This window comes from Sycon ciliatum, chromosome 7, assembly GCF_964019385.1.
Source record: "Sycon ciliatum chromosome 7, ocSycCili1.1, whole genome shotgun sequence".
Lineage (NCBI taxonomy): Eukaryota > Metazoa > Porifera > Calcarea > Leucosolenida > Sycettidae > Sycon > Sycon ciliatum.
The window spans coordinates 9,454,561-9,476,355 of record NC_088649.1 but is presented as its reverse complement, the minus strand read 5'-3'; the positions used below and the strand labels follow the sequence as shown (position 1 = coordinate 9,476,355).

Sequence of the window (21,795 nt, the reverse complement as noted above, 5' to 3'; positions counted from 1 at the left end):
GTGTGTGTGTGTGTGTGTGTGCGTGTGTGTGTGTGTGTGTGTGCGCGCGTGTGTGCATGTGTGCCTGCTTTTTTTTCTTTTGGAGAGGGGGGGGGGGTGAAGGTTATTCTCTCTACTGTGTTCTCATTCCTTTCATAGGAATGGAAGCATTTTCAATTCTCACAGAAATAAACGGCAACGAAATACATGGATTTGTTTGTCGTCGCTCTTTGCTCAATGCCCACAGAGCTCATGACTGATTCTAGTTGGACGTGCGGTGAAGTTGAAAATCACCTATAGTTTTCTAGCCTGCTTACAGGAAGGCAAGGAGGCGAGGGAATGAATAAGATTTTAAAACTAAGATGAACAACAACAGCACCGAGAAACAGCCTAGATAACACACACACAGGTAAAAGAACACAGCAGCTGCAATATCCTAGGGATTCGGGGCTTTCTATGAAAAATATTGGAATTTATAATTTTCACTGTAGAATCCTGCTATCACCGTTCTCAGGGTGTGCAGAATTTGTAGCTGAGAGACCGTTTTTGAGTAGTTGTCACTGGTGTGTAACTGTGTGAACTTAGCAAGGATACTGCTATTATAGAATATTGAATGGGTTTGCTCCCACACTGGAGCTCTCGCTATTTCTAAACAAAATCATCGCCGAAGTCGCAACCTCTATTTCGTGCAGAATATTTTAAAGAAATACGAATTGTACATTTTCATCGCTCGAATAGATAAAGTCACCGATACACACGTAATCTTCATGATGAGAACCAGGAGGTCTTAAAATACCGGTATTGTACGACTCTCTGATGAGAACATCTCCGCGCTACGGGACTTTAGAAAAATGCTGCTCACCCAACCAAGCCTCTGTCACCTGCATACGTAACATGTCAAGCACCTGCAAGTAAGTTTCTGATTTCAGGTCAGCGGTCCCAAAATATCACAAGTGTCAAAAGTACTACATCACTAATCTCTCTGGAAAACATTCCGACATTTGCTGTGTGTCCAGAAATTCCAGAAACGATCTCAGACAAACTTGTCACCAGGTTTCTATCAAAGTTACAACACACTAAATCGGCCTAGCATACTCGCAGCTGTTCTAGTCATAAGTTACATGTAGTGCCTCCACGGGATGATGGGAGCAGTCTTTCAGTGGTGCTTCAGTGGCTGCAGTTCCGTGCCATCACCGAATGGATTTCCGGCAGGCTCTGCCATAGCAGCTGCACTGTGCTGATCAGCACAGCACAAGAGGAAGCGCAACTTCAGCTTTCCGACGATGATATCGAGCCACTTGAGCACGACGAGGAGGCCAGCCAAGGCGAGGTACACAAACGCCAGGATGGTGAAGGCGGCCGGAAAGCCTAGGACGGCCACCAGCGGGCTCATCACCAACGGAGTCATACCGTAGCCCGCGGACAGGAAAAACCGAGCCAGGCCGGCCACGGCAAACCGTGTATCCACGGTACTGCCCACTCCGATCATCTCCAGGTGCTGCGTCATGGCAACGAGGCTGGCCACTGCCATCAGGGAATGCCCCGCGCCCAGCGGTATTGTCACGACAACCACCAGCACCAGAGACGGGCGCAAGTGCAGGAACGCCGACGGTCCGATAAGCAGACATCCGGCGACGCTCAGCAGTAGCCCGAGCAGCACCAGCAAGTAGCAGTTGAAGCCACGGTCGGTCAGTTTGCCCACAACGGGTGCTGACACGAACTGGAAAAATACCTGCGAGCCAAGAGCTAAACCTCTGATAACAGACTGCACATGAAACTCAGACTTCATGTAATAACCCAGCAGAGCCGCGACAGAACTGAAGGCAAAGTTCGACGCAACGACCTGCAGAATTAAAAACCATATCCATGGGACGCGGAGCACACGGCTAATACTCACGACGCTGCCTGTCTTGCCATCGGCGACCTGCTCTGCGGGCAGCAGCCTATCCATGTCGAATACGATCAGTGCAAGACATACGGCCCCCAGCAAGGCAATGGCTCCGGTGACGTAGAACGGAAGTGGGAAGCCACCGATGTCGTGCAGACCCCCGGAGAGCACCACGCCGATTACGTCACCCAGCGCGATGTTCATGATCATCAGGGAGTTGACCAGGCCCAGGTTGCTGGGGTGAATGCGTGTCAGGTAAGTCTGCGCACCGATGGTGGTGGCCGCAAACGCCATCCCCTGCACGAAACGCATGACGTACGCGTAGGCCAGAAACACCTTCCAGTCGCGAATCCAGTGGAGTGACGAGAAGAGGTTGGAGAAGACGCCGTGCACGCACCCGGCCAGAACCAGCAGCTGTTTACTGCCGATGTTTGGGAGATCGTGGGTGATGAACGGACTGGATACGACTACGCCAATCTGCACCATGCTAAAGATGGCGCCGATAGCGGTGTGATAGCCTGCGCCACCGCCAGGGTGCCTGGCCAGAGCGGCGCTGAACAGGAACGGGCCCAGCTGCGAGAGGTTGATGCAGCTGGTCACGACGGCCAAGCACACGAAGAACGTCATTACTCCCCTGCGCGTGCGCGTCATGTCGGCAATGCAGGGTTCCCGGGAGGCGACCGCATTTCCCGCCGATGCGTGGAGATTTCTGTCACCGTCCACATAGTCCATGTGGTTCAGTAGTGGCTCGCTAGAGTCCCCGCCAACTTTGATCGTGTTTGAAACAGCATTCTCTTCACAGCTCAGACTCGTCATTCCAGCCGGTGATAAAGGGTCTGTCTTCACGGGGCTCTCAGCCATGTCCTGTATAGGTCATCGACACAATCATAAACATGGTAGCTATTTCAGCAGGTGAACACACACCATCATTACTCACACACCACTCACTACGTGGGGTTATACATGTACGAGTAGAAATGTTTGAGTCTGGCTCATTGTGGTATTGACCCAGGTATGGCCCGGGGTGGTATTATCCCTGGGTGGTATTGACCCAGGTAGGACCGGGGTGGTATTATCCCTGGGTGGTATTGGCCTCTATTCAAATGTACAGAACAATGTACCCACACATTTTTAGACAAGAACAAACTGGCTGATGCTTGTGTAGTAACGTTGCTCTTTACTGCTGTAAGTTCCGTAGTAACAATATTTTGGTATGCCTTTTGTTGGCTCTTCTGTCTGGATTTCATTGGGTGATGCGTTAAAGGGGAAGTTAAGGCAAAAATTAAAATTTCACCAGTTGTAGTCTTCGGGGCGCTGAGTCGAATGGTCGTGGTCCGAGGAAGCTGAGACGCTCCCTTCCTACTTGAATCCCAATCGAACTCGCGCACTTCCACCGAAACTGGGTGACTGCGCCCTACTAGATGGGGATTTGTATGCAAAATGTCACTAAAAGCGCCATTTCGTTCTTATAAATGCACGGATGACCGCGATTGGACCATATGTTGTAGTCTTTTGGACGCTGAGTCGACTGGTTTTGGTCCGAAAAGGCTGCGATGCGGCGTACCTCCTTTATTCCCAATCGAACATGGTTGAAGAAGCGGTCACGTGCTCCTGCGTACACCAGTCACCTGGTCACCGTGCCTGCAGGGTACAACTTACTAGCCTGTTTGACCTTTTTTGGGTGCAGTCCTGTCACTCGAGTTGAACTCGAGTTGAACCTTGGTGTGAAAGTTGTCACCTGCTGGCGTGGTGACCAGGTGATTAGGGCACCCAGGAGCACGTGACCGCTTGTTCAACCATGTTCGATTGGGAATAAAGGAGGAACGCTGCATCGCAGCCTTTTCGGACCAAAACCAGTCGACTCAGCGTCCAAAAGACTACAACATATGGGCCAATCGCGGTCATCCGTGCTTTTATAAGAACGAAATGGCGCTTTTAGTGACATTTTGCATACAAATCCCCATCTAGTAGGGCGCAGTCACCCAGTTTCGGTGGAAGTGCGCGAGTTCGATTGGGATTCAAGTAGGAAGGGAGCGTCTCAGCTTTCTCGGACCAAGACCATTCGACTCAGCACCCCGAAGACTACAACTGGTGAAATTTTAATTTTTGCCTTAACTTCCCCTTGCCCATGGATCCTTCCATTAGTGACTCGCAAACTGTAACCGTTATACTACTTTGTTGACACTTACATGCTGCACACATCCATCACTAGACTCCTGCTAGCCATGTACTTAGGTCTGTCTACCTTTGCTGTTCAGCACTGACCCAGTGACTAGAAGAATTCAAGTGAGTTTACGGTTACTACTAACCGTGTGTTGGCCGGGTGTACGTGAGGTGATTCTGTGATAGCGTCGCGAACCGGAATCTGCAGGCCGCTGCGTGCGCTGCTGTCATCTCCGTCCTATCGGAAAGCGGCATGCACGTCGTCAAGTCCCAATGCACCATGGATCACTAGGAAAAAAATCATTCAGTCGACACGATACGACTGCACTACATAGATCTACGTGAAGATCTCTACCAGCACTTTTCTTTGCTCACATTTTGATAGACCATGCAGCTTCTCATACTACAATAGTCCTATCGCTCACGACACTACTTATAGTTATAGTAACAAGAGTCCATAACCCCCTGGTTATGGTTAGTATAAGTTTTGTAACAATCATAGGCCTTGTGAGTTGTGTAGTGTGAGGTTTTGCACTCCGAATTTTAAAATTTAATTATTTCGGTTCGGCTCTTCGACTCCAGTCTCCAGTTCAACTCACTGTAACGTCTGTTGCTTCGAGTGCATCGACCCTGAGTCCTGACCCTAGCCTAGCCCTAGCCTAATATTAATACTAATAGGCCCTGCGCCTGCGGCTGTGATTCAGTGTGAGTGCGTGCCGAATCTTTTGCCGAATAATTATTGCGGAATGACCATGGTTGTTGTAGCTAGTGTCGTGAGCGATAGGACTATTATATCATGAGTATGCCTATGAGAAGTTGGTCGATCAAAATGTGAGCAAAGAGAAGTGCTGGTACTAGTGGTAGTGGTAGAGATCTACACGTACGTACGTACAGTCGTATCGTGCCGACTGAATATTATTATAATATTTTCCTAGTGATCCACGGCATGGTGCATGGGGACGTGACGACGTGCATGCTGCTTTCCGATCGGACGGAGATGACAGCAGCGCAAGCAGCGGGCTGCAGATTCCGGTTCCGCGACGCTATCAGCGTCACAGAATCACCACACCCGGCCAACACAAGGTTAGTACTACATGTACTAAGAATTGTAACACTCCCTTCTAGTCACTGGCTCAGTGCTGAACAGCAAGATTAGGTACATGCACACGTCCATTACTACTGCGAAGAGTACATAACCAGTTATGTACTCTTCGCAGTAGTAATGGACGTGTGCATGTACGTAAGTACTAAGTGTCAACATGTCAACAAAGTAGCAATATTATTAGAGAGGTTTTGCAGAGCGAACGTTCGCAATGATTTTCGCGTTCCGGGTTGCGAAAACTATTGCGAACGTTCGCGCGAAATTTGTGTTTTGCATGTTTTTCGCTCCCAGGAATTTTCGCGTGCACTCGCTTGTTTGAGAACTAGAAGTGGTCTTCAAACTCTTCATCCGATTATTTTGTTGTTGCGAGTGACGGCACCCTGAGTCATGACCTGAGACGAGAGCTCTTTGACTACCTTGTCCATGGCCGGAGACTCACAGACAAACGGGTTGGCTTGTGCCGTAATCTGGCGCATCAACACCTGAAATTCAAAAAGGCATCGCGGGTTGATGTAACCGACTCTGAGCAGTGAGAAGACGAGCAGGCAGGAGATCGGGGATGGTTCCGGAGATGAAGCAACACGAGCTGCCACAAGTATAGGAAAGCAAGCACCCGCCGCCAAGCCATGAGTAGAGATCAAGCACAAACATGAGGATTAAGGGTGGCTCACCGCGCACGAACAGTCCACAAAGAGCGAACATTACTGCGAACGTTTGCATGTTTCTCGCTCCAAGAAAATTTCGTGTGCACTCGCTTGTTTTTGAGAAGTGTTCTCTATCCGATTATTTGTTTGTTGCGAGTGGCGGCACGCGCACCAGGTACCCTGAGTCACGGCCTGAGACGAGAGCTCTTTGACTACGTTGTCCATGGCCGGAGACCCACAGACAAACGGGCCGGGTTGGCTTGTGCCGTAACCTTGCGCATCAACACTTGAGATTCAAAAAGGCATCGTTGATGTAACCGATTCTGAGCAGTGAGAAGACGAGCAAGCAGGAGATCGGAGATGGTTCTGGAGATGAAACAACACGGGCTGCCAAAAGTATCGGAAAGCTAGCACTCGCGGACCAAGCCAAGAGTAGAGATCCAGCACAAACATGAAGATTGAGGGTCGCTCACCGTGCACCAGGCTGACCAGCGGTCCACAAAGAGCGAAAATTACTGCGAAAGTTTGTTTCGCGTTTCCTGCAACTTTCGCGTTCAAAACTGCGAACGTTCGCACGAAGTTTCGCTTTTCGTGACGTCAAACGAAAATTCGCGCGAACGTTCGCTCTGCAAAACCTCTCTAATAATAATTTTTATTATTCCCGTAGCTATGCAAAAGACGTTACTTCAGTAACGTCTGGCGCTAGCCAGGGTCCACACAGCTTTAATTCCGTGTTTGTTTGTTTGTGCCATCTGCATGCCTGGCGCTATCCCGTACCCGTCCCGTACAGTACCGCACCATCAAAGACAGCTGGCCGGCCACAATATTCAATCAGGGCTTTCAAATGCAAGATCATAACGTGAAGCAACTTGGAAGAATGAGAAGTGTATAGGGGAATGCATGCAGGGCGATTGTTTGGGTTCGAATCCCAAGTTGTTTAGAAAAAAAAGAAGGAGATATGAAAAAAATTATAGCATCCCTATTCTTTTTTTGCCTAGGTCATCAAGGTGGTAGGCGGTGTCGTATTACCCTCGAATGCAAAGAGAAAGTTTGATATACTGTTAAAGCCATTATTCTAACGAGGCGCATATAATTATAACGACTTCCCAAAATTTCCTAGTTTACGTGTACCAAAGGTAACGATTTTCACTCATTCTCAACGCTCAATAGGACAGTATATGTATCGATTTCTGTATAACGATTTCTATTTTAACGACATATTTCTCCTCGTTAACTCGTTAGAGTTAGCACTTCGTTATAATATGGCTTTTACAGTAGCCAATCAATGGAAAAAAAACATTTCCATCCGTTCTAATAACATGCATGATGAGCTAGCTAGGGAAAAAAAGCATAGCGTAGGGCCCTGAGCTTCCAAGCTCTCTCGTTAATAGTGACAGTTCGCAAGTCACTCATGGAAGGATGTCAATGAAATCCAGACAGAAGAGCCAACAAAGAAGCGTATCAAAATTGTTAGAACCTATAGCAGTAAAGAGCAACTACACAAGTGCAGCACATTTTTCCACAAGCAATAGCCTTTTTTTCTCGTCCAGAGCCAGTAAGGTAAAGGTAAATTATCGTGTCCGTTCCCAAAGGGAACTCACGACGGCCGCTAACACCCGGTAAACCCTAGCGGCAGATGCAGCGCCTAACCGTGGGGCCAGGGGGTGAGTGGATAAGTCTCACAACCACTGGCACAAGTGCCGAGAAACCCCATTAGCCGTATCCATGTACCCCTTGTGCCTGGCCACAAATTCCCAGTTGACTGGGTAACAGCACGGCTGGAAAAAACCGTTCCTAGGCAGGACTTGAACCAGGCACCTCTCGTATCTCAATCATGGTCTTTGACCAACCCACTGTGCCTGCCTAGAGCCAGTGGAAGCCTTGAATGAAAGTCACATTAAAATGTACAGAACAATGCACCCAGATGGTTAGCCAAGGATAAAAATTGTAACATGGAAAAATGTGGGCACAAATTACGCGATCGAGTCCACCAACTAAACCAGATTTTGAACAGTCAGATATGCACAATCTAGCACATTTTCCATGTTACAATGTACCCAAAGATAAGAACATTGTTAGGGGATAATACCCCCCCCCCCAGGGATATTACCACCCCGGGCCATACCTGGGTCGATACCACCCAGGGATAATACCACCCGGGCCTTACCTGGGTTAATACCAGGGAGTCAATACCACAATGAGCCAGATTCAAACATTTCTACTCGTTGGTACGATGTAGGCCTGCTCGCCGGCATAGATCGCACCGACCTTGATGGCCTTCTGGACTGCAAAGTGGTAGTTCACTTGCGTGGGCCTCCATGGCCGAGTTCTTCATAGCAGACGATCTCCGAAAGCGTACACTCTCCGCCAGCGATGTATACGTGAACCAATTTCCGCTGCCACCAGTGTTGGCTCCCGGCTAAACGCAGTCCCCTCACACTCTTAGAACACAGGATTTTGTAGCATTGAATAATTATATGGAAGACGTATTTAGAGAGTAGACAATACCATCCCTTGGTCCTGGCTGCAGTGGTCTTCTGAGACAGGTGTTCGCCGTATCCAAGTGGTTGCCTTGACAGGTTTTACTGTCCACCATGCCCTTAGTGCAAGCATTGCTGTGGTACCGAGAATGTTTAGCACGCTGTTATTTCACCTGTTCTCTGGCTGCTCGTTGACTGGTTCACGGTGACTCCACTGGCGCTTTGGCTGCTGTCAGTGATGACGTCTCGTGATGTGGTGAAAGATGCTATTCGCGCCATGCGGAATGCAATACAATGCTAGCATGGTTTCGAAAAGCGGTTCACATGTTGTACCTTGTTTTCCCCGTTCAAAGCCGCACCTTTATGATTCCGAAATATTATATATCCCTGAGGCTTTTGCCGTGAGCATTTTTATTTTACAACAGTGCTGCTGTGTGAAATCCGGTCGTGTGAGTCAACTATGCACCCTGCACCAGCCCACATCCCAGTGCTCGCAGGTCTAGGGCTGCACAGCACCCGGCATGGCGCTGACTCACTTCATCAGATCTCATTAGGCAGCACTGTACAAACGGACAGATACAACGCAGGACTGTGGCATGTGCGTCCAACAGGGTACTGTAATTTCACAAATTTTCAGCCTGCTCTTTTTTTGCAAAGTGGTCATTGGCTACCCCAGCCATGTATTGCTTGGAATAACATACAAGTAAATAAAATAATTTTTTAGTAATTTCGGTGCATCTGTTTCATACCTTTCAATACACCGAACAAACACCAACACACATAATCCAATAGGGAAGTGCCTCTCTGTATCTAAAATTTCTGTTCACCTAACCTGGCCTTTCGCCCTCACACCGAAATATTGAGCACCGAAAATTTCTGAAATTAGAGTATACGGCTTGGCCCTGGACAGTATAGTAGTACTAGAGGTAGTCATTGAAAATCTAGGTGCCCCCTCCTCCTCCTAACTGACACATGCACACACACGCGCCCATGCACATACACATACACACACACACACACCCGCACACACACACACACACGCTCACACACACGCACACACGCTCACACACACACACACGCTCACACACACACGCTCACACACACACGCTCACACACACACACACACACACACACACACACACACACACACACACACACACACACACACACACACACACATGCTCACACACACACACACACACACACACGCTCACATTGACCCTCTCCATCTCTCTCTTTCTCATTTCATATCCATACCTTCTTCTCCGTGTTCACCCAGGACTCTATCAAGAACGCTCCCAAAATGATCCCAGACCTTAATGGCAATTTCCTGCGTCCGAAGGGAGTCCACAACCGTCCACCCAGCAAGGTGTTCCGTCACAGTATGGCCGAGCAAGCCGAGAACAACGAGTATTTCTTCGACTCAAAGGAGATGGGAATTGGCTACCTGGAGGGCCACAGCACGCCCGACGGAGCTGATTACAACGACGCGGATGAGGATGACGAGGCTGCACCGTCGGGAAAGGCTGATGATGCCGATGATGATGATATGGAGAGTATCCCGATTGAGGCATGAGAATGTCACCGGGTGGCTGTCACCCGGAATGGTCATCGCCGCAGCCACTCTGCCACCTTCTCTGCCTCTGTTGTATCATAGGCATAGAAGCAGTAGCTGTCTGCGTGTTGTGTGCTTGTCCTGCCGCGCTCAACCCCTGCGGCCGCTGCGTTACAGCAACTCTCTGTGTAGCAGCGTGCTGATTTGTGCAGCGCAAAGCACAGCGTGCCACCAATGCCAACTTGAACACCATTAGCTAGAGTCGTATCGTTATCCGTGACATGTGTACAGGTTAACGAGCCCCAATCCCGTAAGCACGTTCCACCAATCCGTCAACAAGACGCGAAAATTTTTTTTTACCACCGCTACAGAATTATATGGTGACAAGTGGTCATGCCAAAGATGCACGGCGTTACTGGAGGTATCCACGAGAAGAACGTCCAACGAGTGTTGCGAGCTCTGTCGTCCCCGTTCAGTAGATCGCAACACCGTTTTCCAACTGCGCGTGTGTGTGTGTGTATGTGTGTGTGTATGTGTATGTGTGTGTGTCCGCACGTGTGCGTGTGTGTTTACTAGAGCGCATGCCTATAGGTTGTGTGCTTTGTGGAACTTACTTCTATGGTCTATGGTGCATTATTGATGTTTTGCTGCGAGTCCGAACAACACGAGTCTTGTGTGTGTGCCTGTGTGTGTGATCATTTCAAGTCCACCCTAGTTTGGGGATTTCAGGGGGTGTCGGCCGTTGGGTGGTTCAATAGCCAATTGAGTCATCTTTCCAAGATTCCTTTTGAGTCTCTCTCCCCTCTCCCGGAGAGACCCACGTGACCAGTTTTGGCAGTGAGCAAGTACAAGTGTGTGTGTGTGCGCGCGCACGCGCGTGTGTGTTAGCTTTAGTGTCGTGATGTAGGAGCGGTATTTACTGTCCGTATCATTTTTCGTCTATTGTTCACCCCCAGTCAATCACCATCTATCGTTTTGTAGAGTTTATCCGTTCCCAATTTGGAAGCATTTTTTTCTCTAAGCATTTTTAATTCTCAGAAATACACGGCAACGAAATACATCGATATGTTTGTCGTCACCCTTGGCTCAATGCCCACAGGGCTCATGACTGATTCTACTTGGACGTGCGGTGGAATTGCAAAATTTCATCACCTATAATTTTCTAGCCTGCTTGTAGGAAGGCAAGGAGGTGAGGGAATAAATAAGATGAACAATAACAGCACATAGAAACAGCCTAGATAACACACATACAGGTGTAGCAACCCAAAAGAACACTGCAGCTGCAATATCTTAGGAATTCGGCACTTTCTATGAAAATAATGGAATTAATTTATAATTTGCATGGCAGAGTGCTGCTATCACCTTCCTCAGGGTGTGTAGAATTAGTAGCCGAGGGACGGTTTTTGAGTAGTGGTGTATAACTGTGTGAAACAAGGATACTGCTATTACAGAACATTAAAACAATAATTACTGTAAATTTTCATTGCTAGAATAGATAAAATGTCACCTTACGCACAATCACCGATACGCACGTAATGTTCATGGTGAGAACCAGGGAGTCGTAAAATACCGGTATTTTACGACTCCCTGGTGAGAACAGTTCCGCGCTACGTGACCTTAGATAAAATACTGCTCACCCGACAAAGCCTCTGTCACCTGCATACGTAACATGTCAAGCACCTACAAGTTTCTGATTTCAGATCAGTGGTCCCAAAATATCACAAGTTGCAAAGTATTGCGCCGCTAATGCTCCTGGAAAACATTCCGACATTTGATGTGTCCAGAAATTCTAACGGTCTCAGACAACCGCCTCTCACCATATTTCTATCAAAGTTACAAGACGCTAACACGGTCTAGCGCACTCGTAGCTGTTCTAGTAATAAGTTAGTATTGCCATGGCATGATGGGTATGAAACTATCAGTGGTGCTTCAGTGGCTGCAGTTCCGTGCCATCACCGAATGGATTTTCGCCAGGCTCTGCCATAGCTGCTGCACTGTGCTCATCAGCACAGCACAAGTGGAAGCGCGACTTCAGCTTTCCGACGATGGTATCGAGCCACTTGAGCACGACGAGGAGACCGGCTAGGGCCAGGTACACAAACGCCAAGATGGTGAAGGCGGCCGGAAAGCCTAGGACGGCCACCAACGGGCTCATCACCAACGGAGTCATGCCGTAGCCCGCGGACAGGAAGAACCGTGCCAGGCCGGCCACGGCAAAGCGTGTGTCCACGGTACTGCCCACGCCGATCATCTCCAGGTGCTGCGTCATGGCAACGAGGCTGGCCACCGCTATCAGGGAATGCCCCACGCCCAGCGGTATTGTCACGACAAACACCAGCGCCAGAGACGGGCGCAAGTGCAGGAACGCCGACGGTCCGATAAGCAGACATCCGGCGACGCTCAGCAGTAGCCCGAGCAGCACCAACAAGTAGCAGTTGAAGCCACGATCGGTCAGCTTGCCCACAATGGGTGCTGACACGAACTGGAAAAATAGCTGCAAGCCAGGAGCCAAGCCTCTGATAACAGAGCGTACATGAAACTCAGACTTCATGTAATAACCCAGCAGACTCGCAACAGCACTGAAGGCAAAGTTCGAGGCAACAACTTGCAACAGCAGAAACCATATCCAAGGGACGTGGAGCATGCACCTAATACTCACGTCGCCGCCTGTCTTGCCATCGGCGGCCTGCCCTGCGGGCAGCAGCCTATCCATGTCGAATACGATCAGTGCAAGACATACGGCCCCTAGCAAGGCAATAGCTCCGGTGACGTAGAACGGAAGTGGGAATCCACCGATGTCGTGCAGACCCCCGGAGAGCACCACGCCGATCATATCACCCAGCGCGACACTCATGACCATCAGGGAGTTCACCAGGCCCAGGTTGCTGGGGTGAATGCGAGTCAGGTAAGTCTGTGCACCGATGCTGGTGGCCGCAAAAGCCACCCCCTGCACGAAACGCATGACGTACGCATAGGCTATGAACACCTTCCAGTCATGGATCCAGTGCAATGACGAGAAGAGGTTGGAGAAGATGCAGTGCACGCACGCGGCCAGAACCAGCAGCTGCTTACTGCCGATGTTTGGCAGATCGTGGGTGATGAACGGACTGGATACGACCACGCCAATCTCCACCATGCTAAAGATGGCGCCGATAGCGGTGTGATAGCCTGCACCATCGCCAGGGTGCCTGGCCAGAGCGGCGCTGAACATGAACGGGCCCAGCTGCGACAGGTTGATGCAGCTGGTCACGACGGCCAAGCACACAAAGAACGTCATCACTTCCCTTCGCTTGCGCGTCATGTCGGCAATGCAGGGTTCCTGGAAGGTGACCGCGTTACTCGTCGATGCATGGAGATTTCTGTCACCGTCCACATTGTCTACTTGGTTCAGTAGTGGTGCGGTAGAGTCCCCGCCAACTGTAGTCCTGCCTGCAAACAGCATTCTGTTCACCACTCCGACTCATCATTCCAGTCGGTGATGTAGAGTCTTTCTTCACGGTGCTATCAGCCATGTCCTGTACAGGTCATCAACACAATCATAGACATGGTAATTATTTCAGCAGGTGAAACACACCATCATTACTCACACGCCACTCGCCACGAGTAGAAACGTTCGAGTCTGGCTCATTGTGGTATTGACCCAGGTAAGGCCCGGGGTGGTATTATCACTGGCTGGTATCACCCCGGGGTGGTATTATCCCTGGCTGGTATTATCCCTGGCTGGTATCACCCCGGGGTGGTATTATCCCTGGCTGGTATTTGCCCTATTCAATTAAAATGTACAGAACAATGTACACTGACAATGTACAACAATGGGCAAGGTTGAACTCGGAAGGTGAGCCACTTTACTCGCTGACTGTATAAGATCTGGTTACGTTGCTGGACAGTTACTGTGAACCGTGAAATTATTGCGATGGTCTAATTTCCGCGAAATTCGCGACCGTGTGGAAATCGAAAAAATTTGGACAGCGCGAAAAGGAGATCCACGAAAGGTTTAGCAAGAATGCCACAGGTTTAGCAAGAATGCCACCGGTTTAGCAAGAATGCCACAGGTTTAGCAAGAATGCCACAAGTTTAGCCAGAATGCCATTCTGCAATCGCAAAATTAACACCTCGCAAACCTGTCCGGATTCTGAAAACCCGAACTAAAAACGCCGCGAAAATTTCACGCTTCACAGTAGTCGCAACTCGTAACATTTTTGTCCTTTTTTCACCAAAACGATGTACCCAAAAATAATTTTTGGGTACATTGGTCTGTACATTTTTTTTAATGTGAGTTTCTTTCAAGGCTCTTCCGCTGCACTGGTTCTAGACAAGAAACAATGGCTATTGCTCGTGGAAACGTGAGCTGTGCTTGTGTAGTTGCTTTTCACTGCTATAGGTTTTAACAATATTGATGTGCCATTTGATTGATTGATTTTATTTGGATTCGCGAGACGAAACGAGCAGGAGTGCTCAATAACGTGGTAGCGAATGGTTGAGTTGTGCTATGTGACAATGAGTATGTAGACTAGTGTGTGCGTGGGGTGGCGGTGGTGGTGGGGGGGGGGGGGGGGGGGGGGGAGGGGGCAGCGGAGGCACAATACAATGTAAGGGGATGGGAGGAGAGAAGGCCAGCTTTTGTTGCCTCTTCTGTCTGGATTTCTGACTAACTAGTAGTACTAGCACTACTAACCTTGTGTTGGCCGGGTGTGGTGATTCTGTGATGCCTGATGGCGTCGCGGAACCGGAATCTGCAGGCCGATGCGGTCATCTCCGTCCGATCGGAAAGCAGCATGCACGTCGTCAAGTCCCCATCATACCCATGTGTGCACCATGGATCGCCAGGGAAAAATTAATAAAATTATAATAATTATTCAGTCGGCACGACCATGATTACGGCATGCAGGTAATCATAATAATTATTTCGCACTTTCCTACTCCCAGTGCAGTGTTCTGTGTACTTTCTGTGTACTTGAGTAGCGTGTCAACCCTATAGCCTAGGCTATTATTTGCAAATCAAGATCGAAAACACAGTAGCTAGCTGTTGACATGGACTTTTTTTCATCAGAACCGATCAGACAGGGCACTGCTGATGAATGCCGCGGAGCAGGGAGCCGAAGGTGTTTCGTTCCTCTCGAACTCTTTGCCTTCACACGAACTCGCAGAGGTAGGTTGGAAAGAACTCGCGAGACGTGCCGAAGTTGCGTTTGAGCTGGCGCTTCGCACGCATCCACATTATTCTCGACATTAGTGAGGTTTTGCATATCGGTTCGGCAAATCTTCGACTCCAGTTCAACTGCTCGACTGTTGCTTCGAGTGCCTCGCCCCTGACTCTAGCCCTGTGCCTAGCTGTGACTCAGTGTGAGTGCGTGCCGAATCTTTTGCCGAATTATTATTGCGGAATGACCATGGTTGTAACTTGTATGTTTACTAGTGACAGTAGTAGTGTAGCCAGTACAGTGTCGTGAGCGATAGGAATAGTATCATGACATGAGTATGAGAAGCTCGTCGATCAAAATGTGAGCAAAGAGAAGTGCATGCTGGTAGTGGTCGAGACCTACACGTAGATCTACGCGTACCGTGTCGACTGAATAATATTTTCCTACCGGATCCATGGTGCATATGCATGGGGACTTGACGACGTGCATAGCGCATGCCGCTTTCCGATCGGACGGACATGACAGCAGCGCACGCAGAGACCTGCAGATTCCGGTTCCGCGACGCTATTACAGAATCACCACACGTAGAGTCTACACCCGGCCAACACGAGGACTTTAGGTTAGTAGCAACTAACTTAGTACATGTACATGTACACTGACTTTGTTGTTGTTGTTTGTTTATTTAGAGTCGAAGAACAAACAGGCAAATTTGCCTAATTACATGATATCGACTAAAAAGGAGAAAAAGTATAAAAGGCCAATGAAGGTAATGACACTGAGTAGAGTGGGTAATAAAGTATTATATTGTAAAAGCCAGTTAGGCCAGTAAAGGAAATGATCATAAAGCGGGCAGTGGCGTTACTGAAAAGCAGCATGTGCTGGGAGGGATCGCATGAATCGGGTGGTACTGTGGGATTTTCCTGATGTCGGGCTGGAGCCTGTTCCACAGTGATACACATTGGAATGAGGCAGAATGTGTGCCAGCGGATGTCTTACTGACTGGACATTTAAGTGCTCGATTTCCCTGACTACGTGTAGCACGGCCGGCATTCATTAAGATGACTGAACACATCGGTAATCAGTGTGTTGCATTTACCCTGAAGGCAGCGCCAAGTGTAGCCAAGGAGCTTGTGGCAGTACATAACCTCTAGCGAGTGCAAGCACTTGATTTCTTCTAGTTACTGGCTCGGTGCTGAATAGCAAGATACAACCTCCCGATTTTCTGATGCGTGAAGTAGGCGCGGATGCCGAGACCATTGGTCGGCGAAGCCTGCAGCACCCCATCACCACCGCTGCGTTGCATTTGCAGCCCCATTCAGTCAATGTCTTGTTAGTCTGTTGTTTTGTCATTTCCTTCTTCTTTCTTGTTTAACGAATTGGGTGCGTGGTTTCAAGTAAAATAAAAAACAAAAACAAAAAAAACATGGTGAGCAGTAGTAATGGATGTGTGCATGTAAGAGTCAACGTTTCAACAAAATAGTACTTAATATAGCAGGTACAGTTGGCAAGTCACTCATAGAAGGACCCATGGGCTTAACGCATCTGTCAATGAAATCCAGACAGAAGAGCAAACAAAAGACATCTCAATATTGTTTATAGAACCTATAGCAGTAAAGAGCAACTACACAAGCGCAGCACATCTTTCCACAAGCAATAGCCATTTTTTCTCGTCCAGAGCCAGTGGAAGAGCCTTGAATGAAACTCACATTAAAATGTACAGAACAATGCACCCAGATGGTTAGGCCACACCAAGTTAATTCTATGTTTCGCGTCGGATATTTTCTGGAAAAGGCACGCGGGCGGGCGGAAAAAAAAACAGAAGAAAAAACAAAACTCCATTCTATGTGTACTGAGCCAGGTTGCACACAGAATACCACTACTAAACTGTCACTTCTATCCAAAACGACAACAAGTCGTCACAGGACAGCTGGCAGACTGGGCTGGAGTGATACAGAGATTTCATGGATGGCTCCTTCTGCATTTTGACATGAGACGAGTGGGATCCCGCTCCATCACAATCGTGGAAAATCTCGAAGTCCTTGACACCTGAAATCTCTGCTCGCTTGGTGAGCAGGCCCTAGGCCTACCGCACGGCTTGGAAAAATAGAAATTTTCATCTCTCGCACCTTCTACGTACCATCGCCTGGAATGCAAGATTATCGAGAAGCTAATAACCTCTGATCTGCCATACTGGCTAGAGAATGTTCGCCAGAACAGCCATCGATTGGCTCGTCTAGGTTCTTTTTTTTCTTGTCAAGGATTCGAAAAGGTACGCGGGCGGGTGACGCGAAACATAGAAATAACTTGGTGTGGCCTTAGCCAAGGAAAAAAATTGTAACATGGAAAATATGGGCACAAGTTATGCGATTGAGTCCACGAACTAAACCAGATTTTGAACAGTCAGACGTGCACAATCTAGCACCAAAACTGGCACATTTTTCCATGTAAGGCCACACTTAGTTTTTTCTACATTTCTCGTCTGCAAATTTTAGCAAAAGGTATGTGGGCCGGCAGAAAAAAAAACAAAAAACAAGAAGAAAAACACAAGAACAATTTCTACTGAAAACTGTATACATTTCGTATGACATTGTGTGATTCATACAAGACACTCCGTATACTCAAGTAGTCCCATAGTACAGTCATGATTGTACTACAGTATCACACCAGCCCACGAGTACTTCAAAGTAGTAGGCAAAGTGCAACAATAATGTGAGTATAGAATTTGATGACGAGATGGCGAAGAGAACGTACATGTATCTCAGTGCTATCGCATCAACAAACGCTTTCCCACTCGTCTTTTCTATTTCGTTACTTCAACGTTCTTTAAATATGTCCGCTTCGTCATCAATATTTTTAATCGCGCTAGTAAAACTCTTGTCTCCACGCCGCTCATCCTTTCCTCGCCATGTGTCCATTGTTTAGATTTTCTGCTCGCGTAAGATCCCCACGACGTCGTTCCGCAGACGCCAGTTGCCACGAAACTTGTCCTACTTGCGGTATTCCTGGGACCCGCGATGCTCAGGCAGCGAAAGACTGAAAGCTGCGTTGCGGCAGCCTTCATCGCAGAGAACGCACAGGGAGCACTCCTTACTCCTGTAGTGCAAAAGCTTTACGATTTTTGATTGACGCATCTACACGTAGCTGCTGCAGCATATACAGTAAAATCTGTCAAGGCGACCACCTGTCCTGAAAGACCACCTGTCCTGAAAGACCACCTGTCCTGAAAGACCACCTGTCCTGAAAGACCACCTGTCCTGAAAGACCACTGAAACCAGGACCAAGGGATGCTATTTCCAGTAAAATGACCCTGGATAAGGCGACCACCTGTCCTGAAAGACCACCTGTCCTGAAAGACCACCTGTCCTGAAAGACCACCTGTCCTGAAAGACCACTGAAACCAGGACCAAGGGATGCTATTTCCAGCCAAATGACCCTGGATAAGGCGACCACCTGTCCTGAAAGACCACTGAAACCAGGACCAAGGGATGCTATTTCCAGCCAAATGACCCTGGATAAGGCGACCACCTGTCCTAGAAGACCACTGAAACCAGGACCAAGGGATGCTATTTCCAGTCAAATGACCCTGGATAAGGAGACCACCTGGTAACAAAGACCACATTTTGAAGGTCCCCTGAGCGGTCGTCTTAAACAGGTTTCACTGTACAGCGCACGTACAGGTACAAGTATGAACTTTTTTCTTCTTCCGAGATTTCTGAAAACCTACGCGCGCGCTGTGACGAGAAACATAGACAATACAAAGTGCGACCTTACAAACAATGTACCCAAAAATAAGTATATTGTTAGGGGATAATACCGCCAGGGATATTACATACGTACCACCCAGGGATAATACCACCCCGGGCCTTACCTGGGTCAATACCACCCAGGGATAATGCCACCCCGGGCCTTACATGGGTCAATACCACAATGAGCCAGACTAAAACATTTCTACTCGTATACCCCCGCGTGGCGTGTGAGTAATGATGGTGTGTTTCGCTGCTGAAACAATAGCCATGTGCTATGATTGTGTTGATGACCTGTACAGGACATGGCTGATAGCACCGTGAAGAAAGACTCTACATCACCGACTGGAATGATGAGTCTGAGTAGTGAACAGAATGCTGTTGCAGACAGGAGTAAAGTTGGCGGGGACTCTACCGCACCACTACTGAACCAAGTAGACAATGTGGACGGTGACAGAAATCTCCACGCATCGACGAGTAACGCGGTCACCTCCCAGGAACCCTGCATTGCCGACATGACGCGCAAGCGTAGGGAAGTGATGACGTTCTTTGTGTGCTTGGCCGTCGTGACCAGCTGCATCAACCTGTCGCAGCTGGGCCCGTTCATGTTCAGCGCCGCTCTGGCCAGGCACCCTGGCGGTGGTGCAGGCTATCACACCGCTATCGGCGCCATCTTTAGCATGGTGCAGGTTGGCGTGGTCGTATCCAGTCCGTTCATCACCCACGATCTGCCAAACATCGGCAGTAAGCAGCTGCTGGTTCTGGCCGCGTGCGTGCACGGCGTCTTCTCCAACCTCTTCTCCTCACTCCACTGGATCCGCGACTGGAAAGTGTTCCTGGCCTATGCGTACGTCATGCGTTTTGTGCAGGGGGTGGCGTTTGCGGCCACCACCATCGGTGCGCAGACATACCTGACACGCATTCACCCCAGCAACCTGGGCCTGGTCAACTCCCTGATGATCATGAGCGGCGCATTGGGTCACGTGATCGGCGCGGTGCTCTCCGGGGGTCTGCACGACATCGGTGGCTTCCCACTTCCGTTCTACGTCACTGGAGCTATTGCCTTGCTGGGGGCCATATGTCTTGCACTGATCGTATTCGATGTGGATAGGCTGCTGCCCGCAGAGCAGGCCGCCGATGGCAAGACAGGCGGTGGCGTGAGTATTAGGTGCGTGCTCCGCGTCCCATGGATATGGTTTTTGCTGTTGCAGGTCGTTGCCTCAAACTTTGCCTTCAGTTCTGTCTCGAGCCTGCTGGGTTATTACATGAAGTCTGAGTTTCATGTACGGTCTGTTATCAGAGGCTTGGCTATTGGCTCGCAGGTATTTTTCCAGGTCGTGTCTGCGCCCATTGTGGGCAAACTAATCGATCGTGGCTTCAACTGCTACTTGCTGGTGCTGCTCGGGCTACTGCTGAGCGTCGCCGGCTGTCTGCTTATCGGACCGTCGGCGTTCCTGCACTTGCGTCCGTCTCTGGCGCTGGTGTTTGTCGTGACAATACCGATGGGTGCGGGGCATTCCCTGATGGCGGTGGCCAGCCTCGTTGCCATGACGCAGCACCTGGAGATGATCGGCGTAGGCAGTGCCGTGGATACACGCTTTGCCGTGGCCGGCCTGGCTCGGTTCTTCCTGTCCGCTGGCCACGGCATGGCTCCGTTGGTGATGAGCCCGCTGGTTGCCGTCCTGGATTTTCAGACAGCCTTCACCATCCTGGCGTTTGTGTACCTGGCCCTAGCCGGTCTCCTCGTCGTGCTCAAGTGGCTAGATATCATCGTGGGAAGGGTGAAGTCGCGCTTCCACTTGTGCTGTGCTGATCAGCACCGTGCAGCAGCTATTGCAGAGCCTGGCGAAAACCCTTTCGGTGATGGCACGGAACTGCAGCCACTGAAGTACCACTGATAGTCTCATACCCATCATGCCATGGCGGTACTAACTTATTACTAGAACAGCTACACGTATGCTAGAGCGCTTTAGCGGGTTGTAACTTTGATAGAAATTTGCTGAGATTTATGTGTGAGACCTTTAGAATTTCTGGACACACGACAAATGTCGGAAATTTTTCCAGAACGATTAGTGGTGTAATACTTTTGCAACTTGTGATATTTTGGGACCGCTGATCTGAAATCAGAAACTTGTAGGTGCTTGGCATGTTACGTATGCAGGAGACAGAGGCTTGGTTAGGTGAGCAGCATAATTCTTTTCTAAGGTCACGTAGCGCGGAACTGTTCTCACTGGTTGTCACCATGAAGATTACGTGTGTATCGGTGATTGTGCGGTGACATTTTATCTATTCTAGCGATGAAAATGTACAGTAATCATTGTTTTTTGTAATCGCAGTATCCTTGTTTCACACAGTTATACACCACTACCCAAAAACAGTCTCTCGGCTACAAATTCTGCACACCCTGAAGAAGGTGATAGCAGCACCCTGCCATGCAAATTATAAATTCCATTATTTTCATATTATTTTTATTATTCTCGTATCCGTTCCCAAGGGGAACTCACGACAATGGAGTAAAAAACACGTCCATATGTTCATGTGATGGCCGAGCAGATGTTGCCCCATCTCGTTCGATCGGCCGCAAAGTCCCGGAGCGTGTCTAGGTGTCGATTCGTCTTCAGTGCAACTGCAGTTAGCTTGCAGTCTCGCTGAAGGGTGGCCAGGCAGGACCGAGGTGCTCCCTTCCTGTGTTTAGTTGTTTCCTCTGCAGTTAGCCTGTTAGGTATGCCACCATTGCTTGGTTCCCTGGTGTGCCGATTGGTTGGCGTAGAATGTGCCCGAGTAACCGCCATCTAGCTCGCTTCGCAATTCCAGATATTGGCTCGGCAGGCGCGTGCTCGGCGATGGGCACGGGGGGCACGTGCACCCCCCAAACATTTTCAATCTGGGTAATTGCAATTGTAATGTATGCAAATATGCTCCAAAATTCAAGAAAGGTTGCAAACAAATTGCAGAAAATTGCCGGGGGGGGGCTCCCCTCGGCTCCCGTGCACCCCCCTAGTTGGGGGGCCGAGCACGCCCCTGCTCGGTGTTGGTGAGCTTATACAGATCGTTGTTTGTGATGATTTTCGGATAAAGGATGCCAAGCATGTGACGAAGC

The 21,795-nt window shown here is 49.1% G+C and overlaps 4 protein-coding genes across 4 annotated transcripts in view; 2 read left to right on the top strand and 2 right to left on the bottom strand.

Moving 5' to 3' along the window:
- The window catches only part of LOC135820940 (M protein, serotype 24-like), a 30,384-nt gene extending 19,509 nt beyond the window's left edge, over positions 1-10,875 (top strand). Inside the window, exon 7 of the mRNA XM_065334000.1 lies at positions 9,536-10,875. Within this exon, the coding sequence (XP_065190072.1) occupies positions 9,536-9,832 (297 nt within the window). The 3' untranslated portion in view covers positions 9,833-10,875. The remainder of the gene's footprint in view (positions 1-9,535) is intronic.
- Positions 204-4,548, bottom strand: LOC135820941 (MFS-type transporter SLC18B1-like). Its single transcript, XM_065334002.1, has 2 exons — positions 4,177-4,548; positions 204-2,731 (listed from the first exon to the last, which is right to left on the bottom strand). Exon 2 carries the CDS (start codon positions 2,726-2,728, stop codon positions 1,136-1,138), a length of 1,593 nt encoding a protein of 530 aa, XP_065190074.1. The 5' UTR covers positions 2,729-2,731; positions 4,177-4,548; the 3' UTR covers positions 204-1,135.
- A 92-nt stretch (positions 10,876-10,967) lies between the features above and the next one.
- On the bottom strand, positions 10,968-14,675 carry LOC135820942 (MFS-type transporter SLC18B1-like). Its single transcript, XM_065334003.1, has 2 exons — positions 14,487-14,675; positions 10,968-13,326 (listed from the first exon to the last, which is right to left on the bottom strand). Exon 2 carries the CDS (start codon positions 13,251-13,253, stop codon positions 11,730-11,732), a length of 1,524 nt encoding a protein of 507 aa, XP_065190075.1. The 5' UTR covers positions 13,254-13,326; positions 14,487-14,675; the 3' UTR covers positions 10,968-11,729.
- A 608-nt stretch (positions 14,676-15,283) lies between these two features.
- LOC135821904 (uncharacterized) lies at positions 15,284-21,193 on the top strand. Its single transcript, XM_065334897.1, has 2 exons — positions 15,284-15,571; positions 18,998-21,193. Exon 2 carries the CDS (start codon positions 19,001-19,003, stop codon positions 20,591-20,593), a length of 1,593 nt encoding a protein of 530 aa, XP_065190969.1. The 5' UTR covers positions 15,284-15,571; positions 18,998-19,000; the 3' UTR covers positions 20,594-21,193.
- The last annotated feature ends 602 nt before the right edge of the window (positions 21,194-21,795 follow it).

Coding starts and splice junctions, on each gene's coding strand:
- LOC135820941 (XM_065334002.1), bottom strand. CDS start 2,728: ATGGCTGAGAGCCCCGTGAAGACAGACCCTTTATCACCGGCTGGAATG.
- LOC135820942 (XM_065334003.1), bottom strand. CDS start 13,253: ATGCTGTTTGCAGGCAGGACTACAGTTGGCGGGGACTCTACCGCACCA.
- LOC135821904 (XM_065334897.1), top strand. CDS start 19,001: ATGGCTGATAGCACCGTGAAGAAAGACTCTACATCACCGACTGGAATG.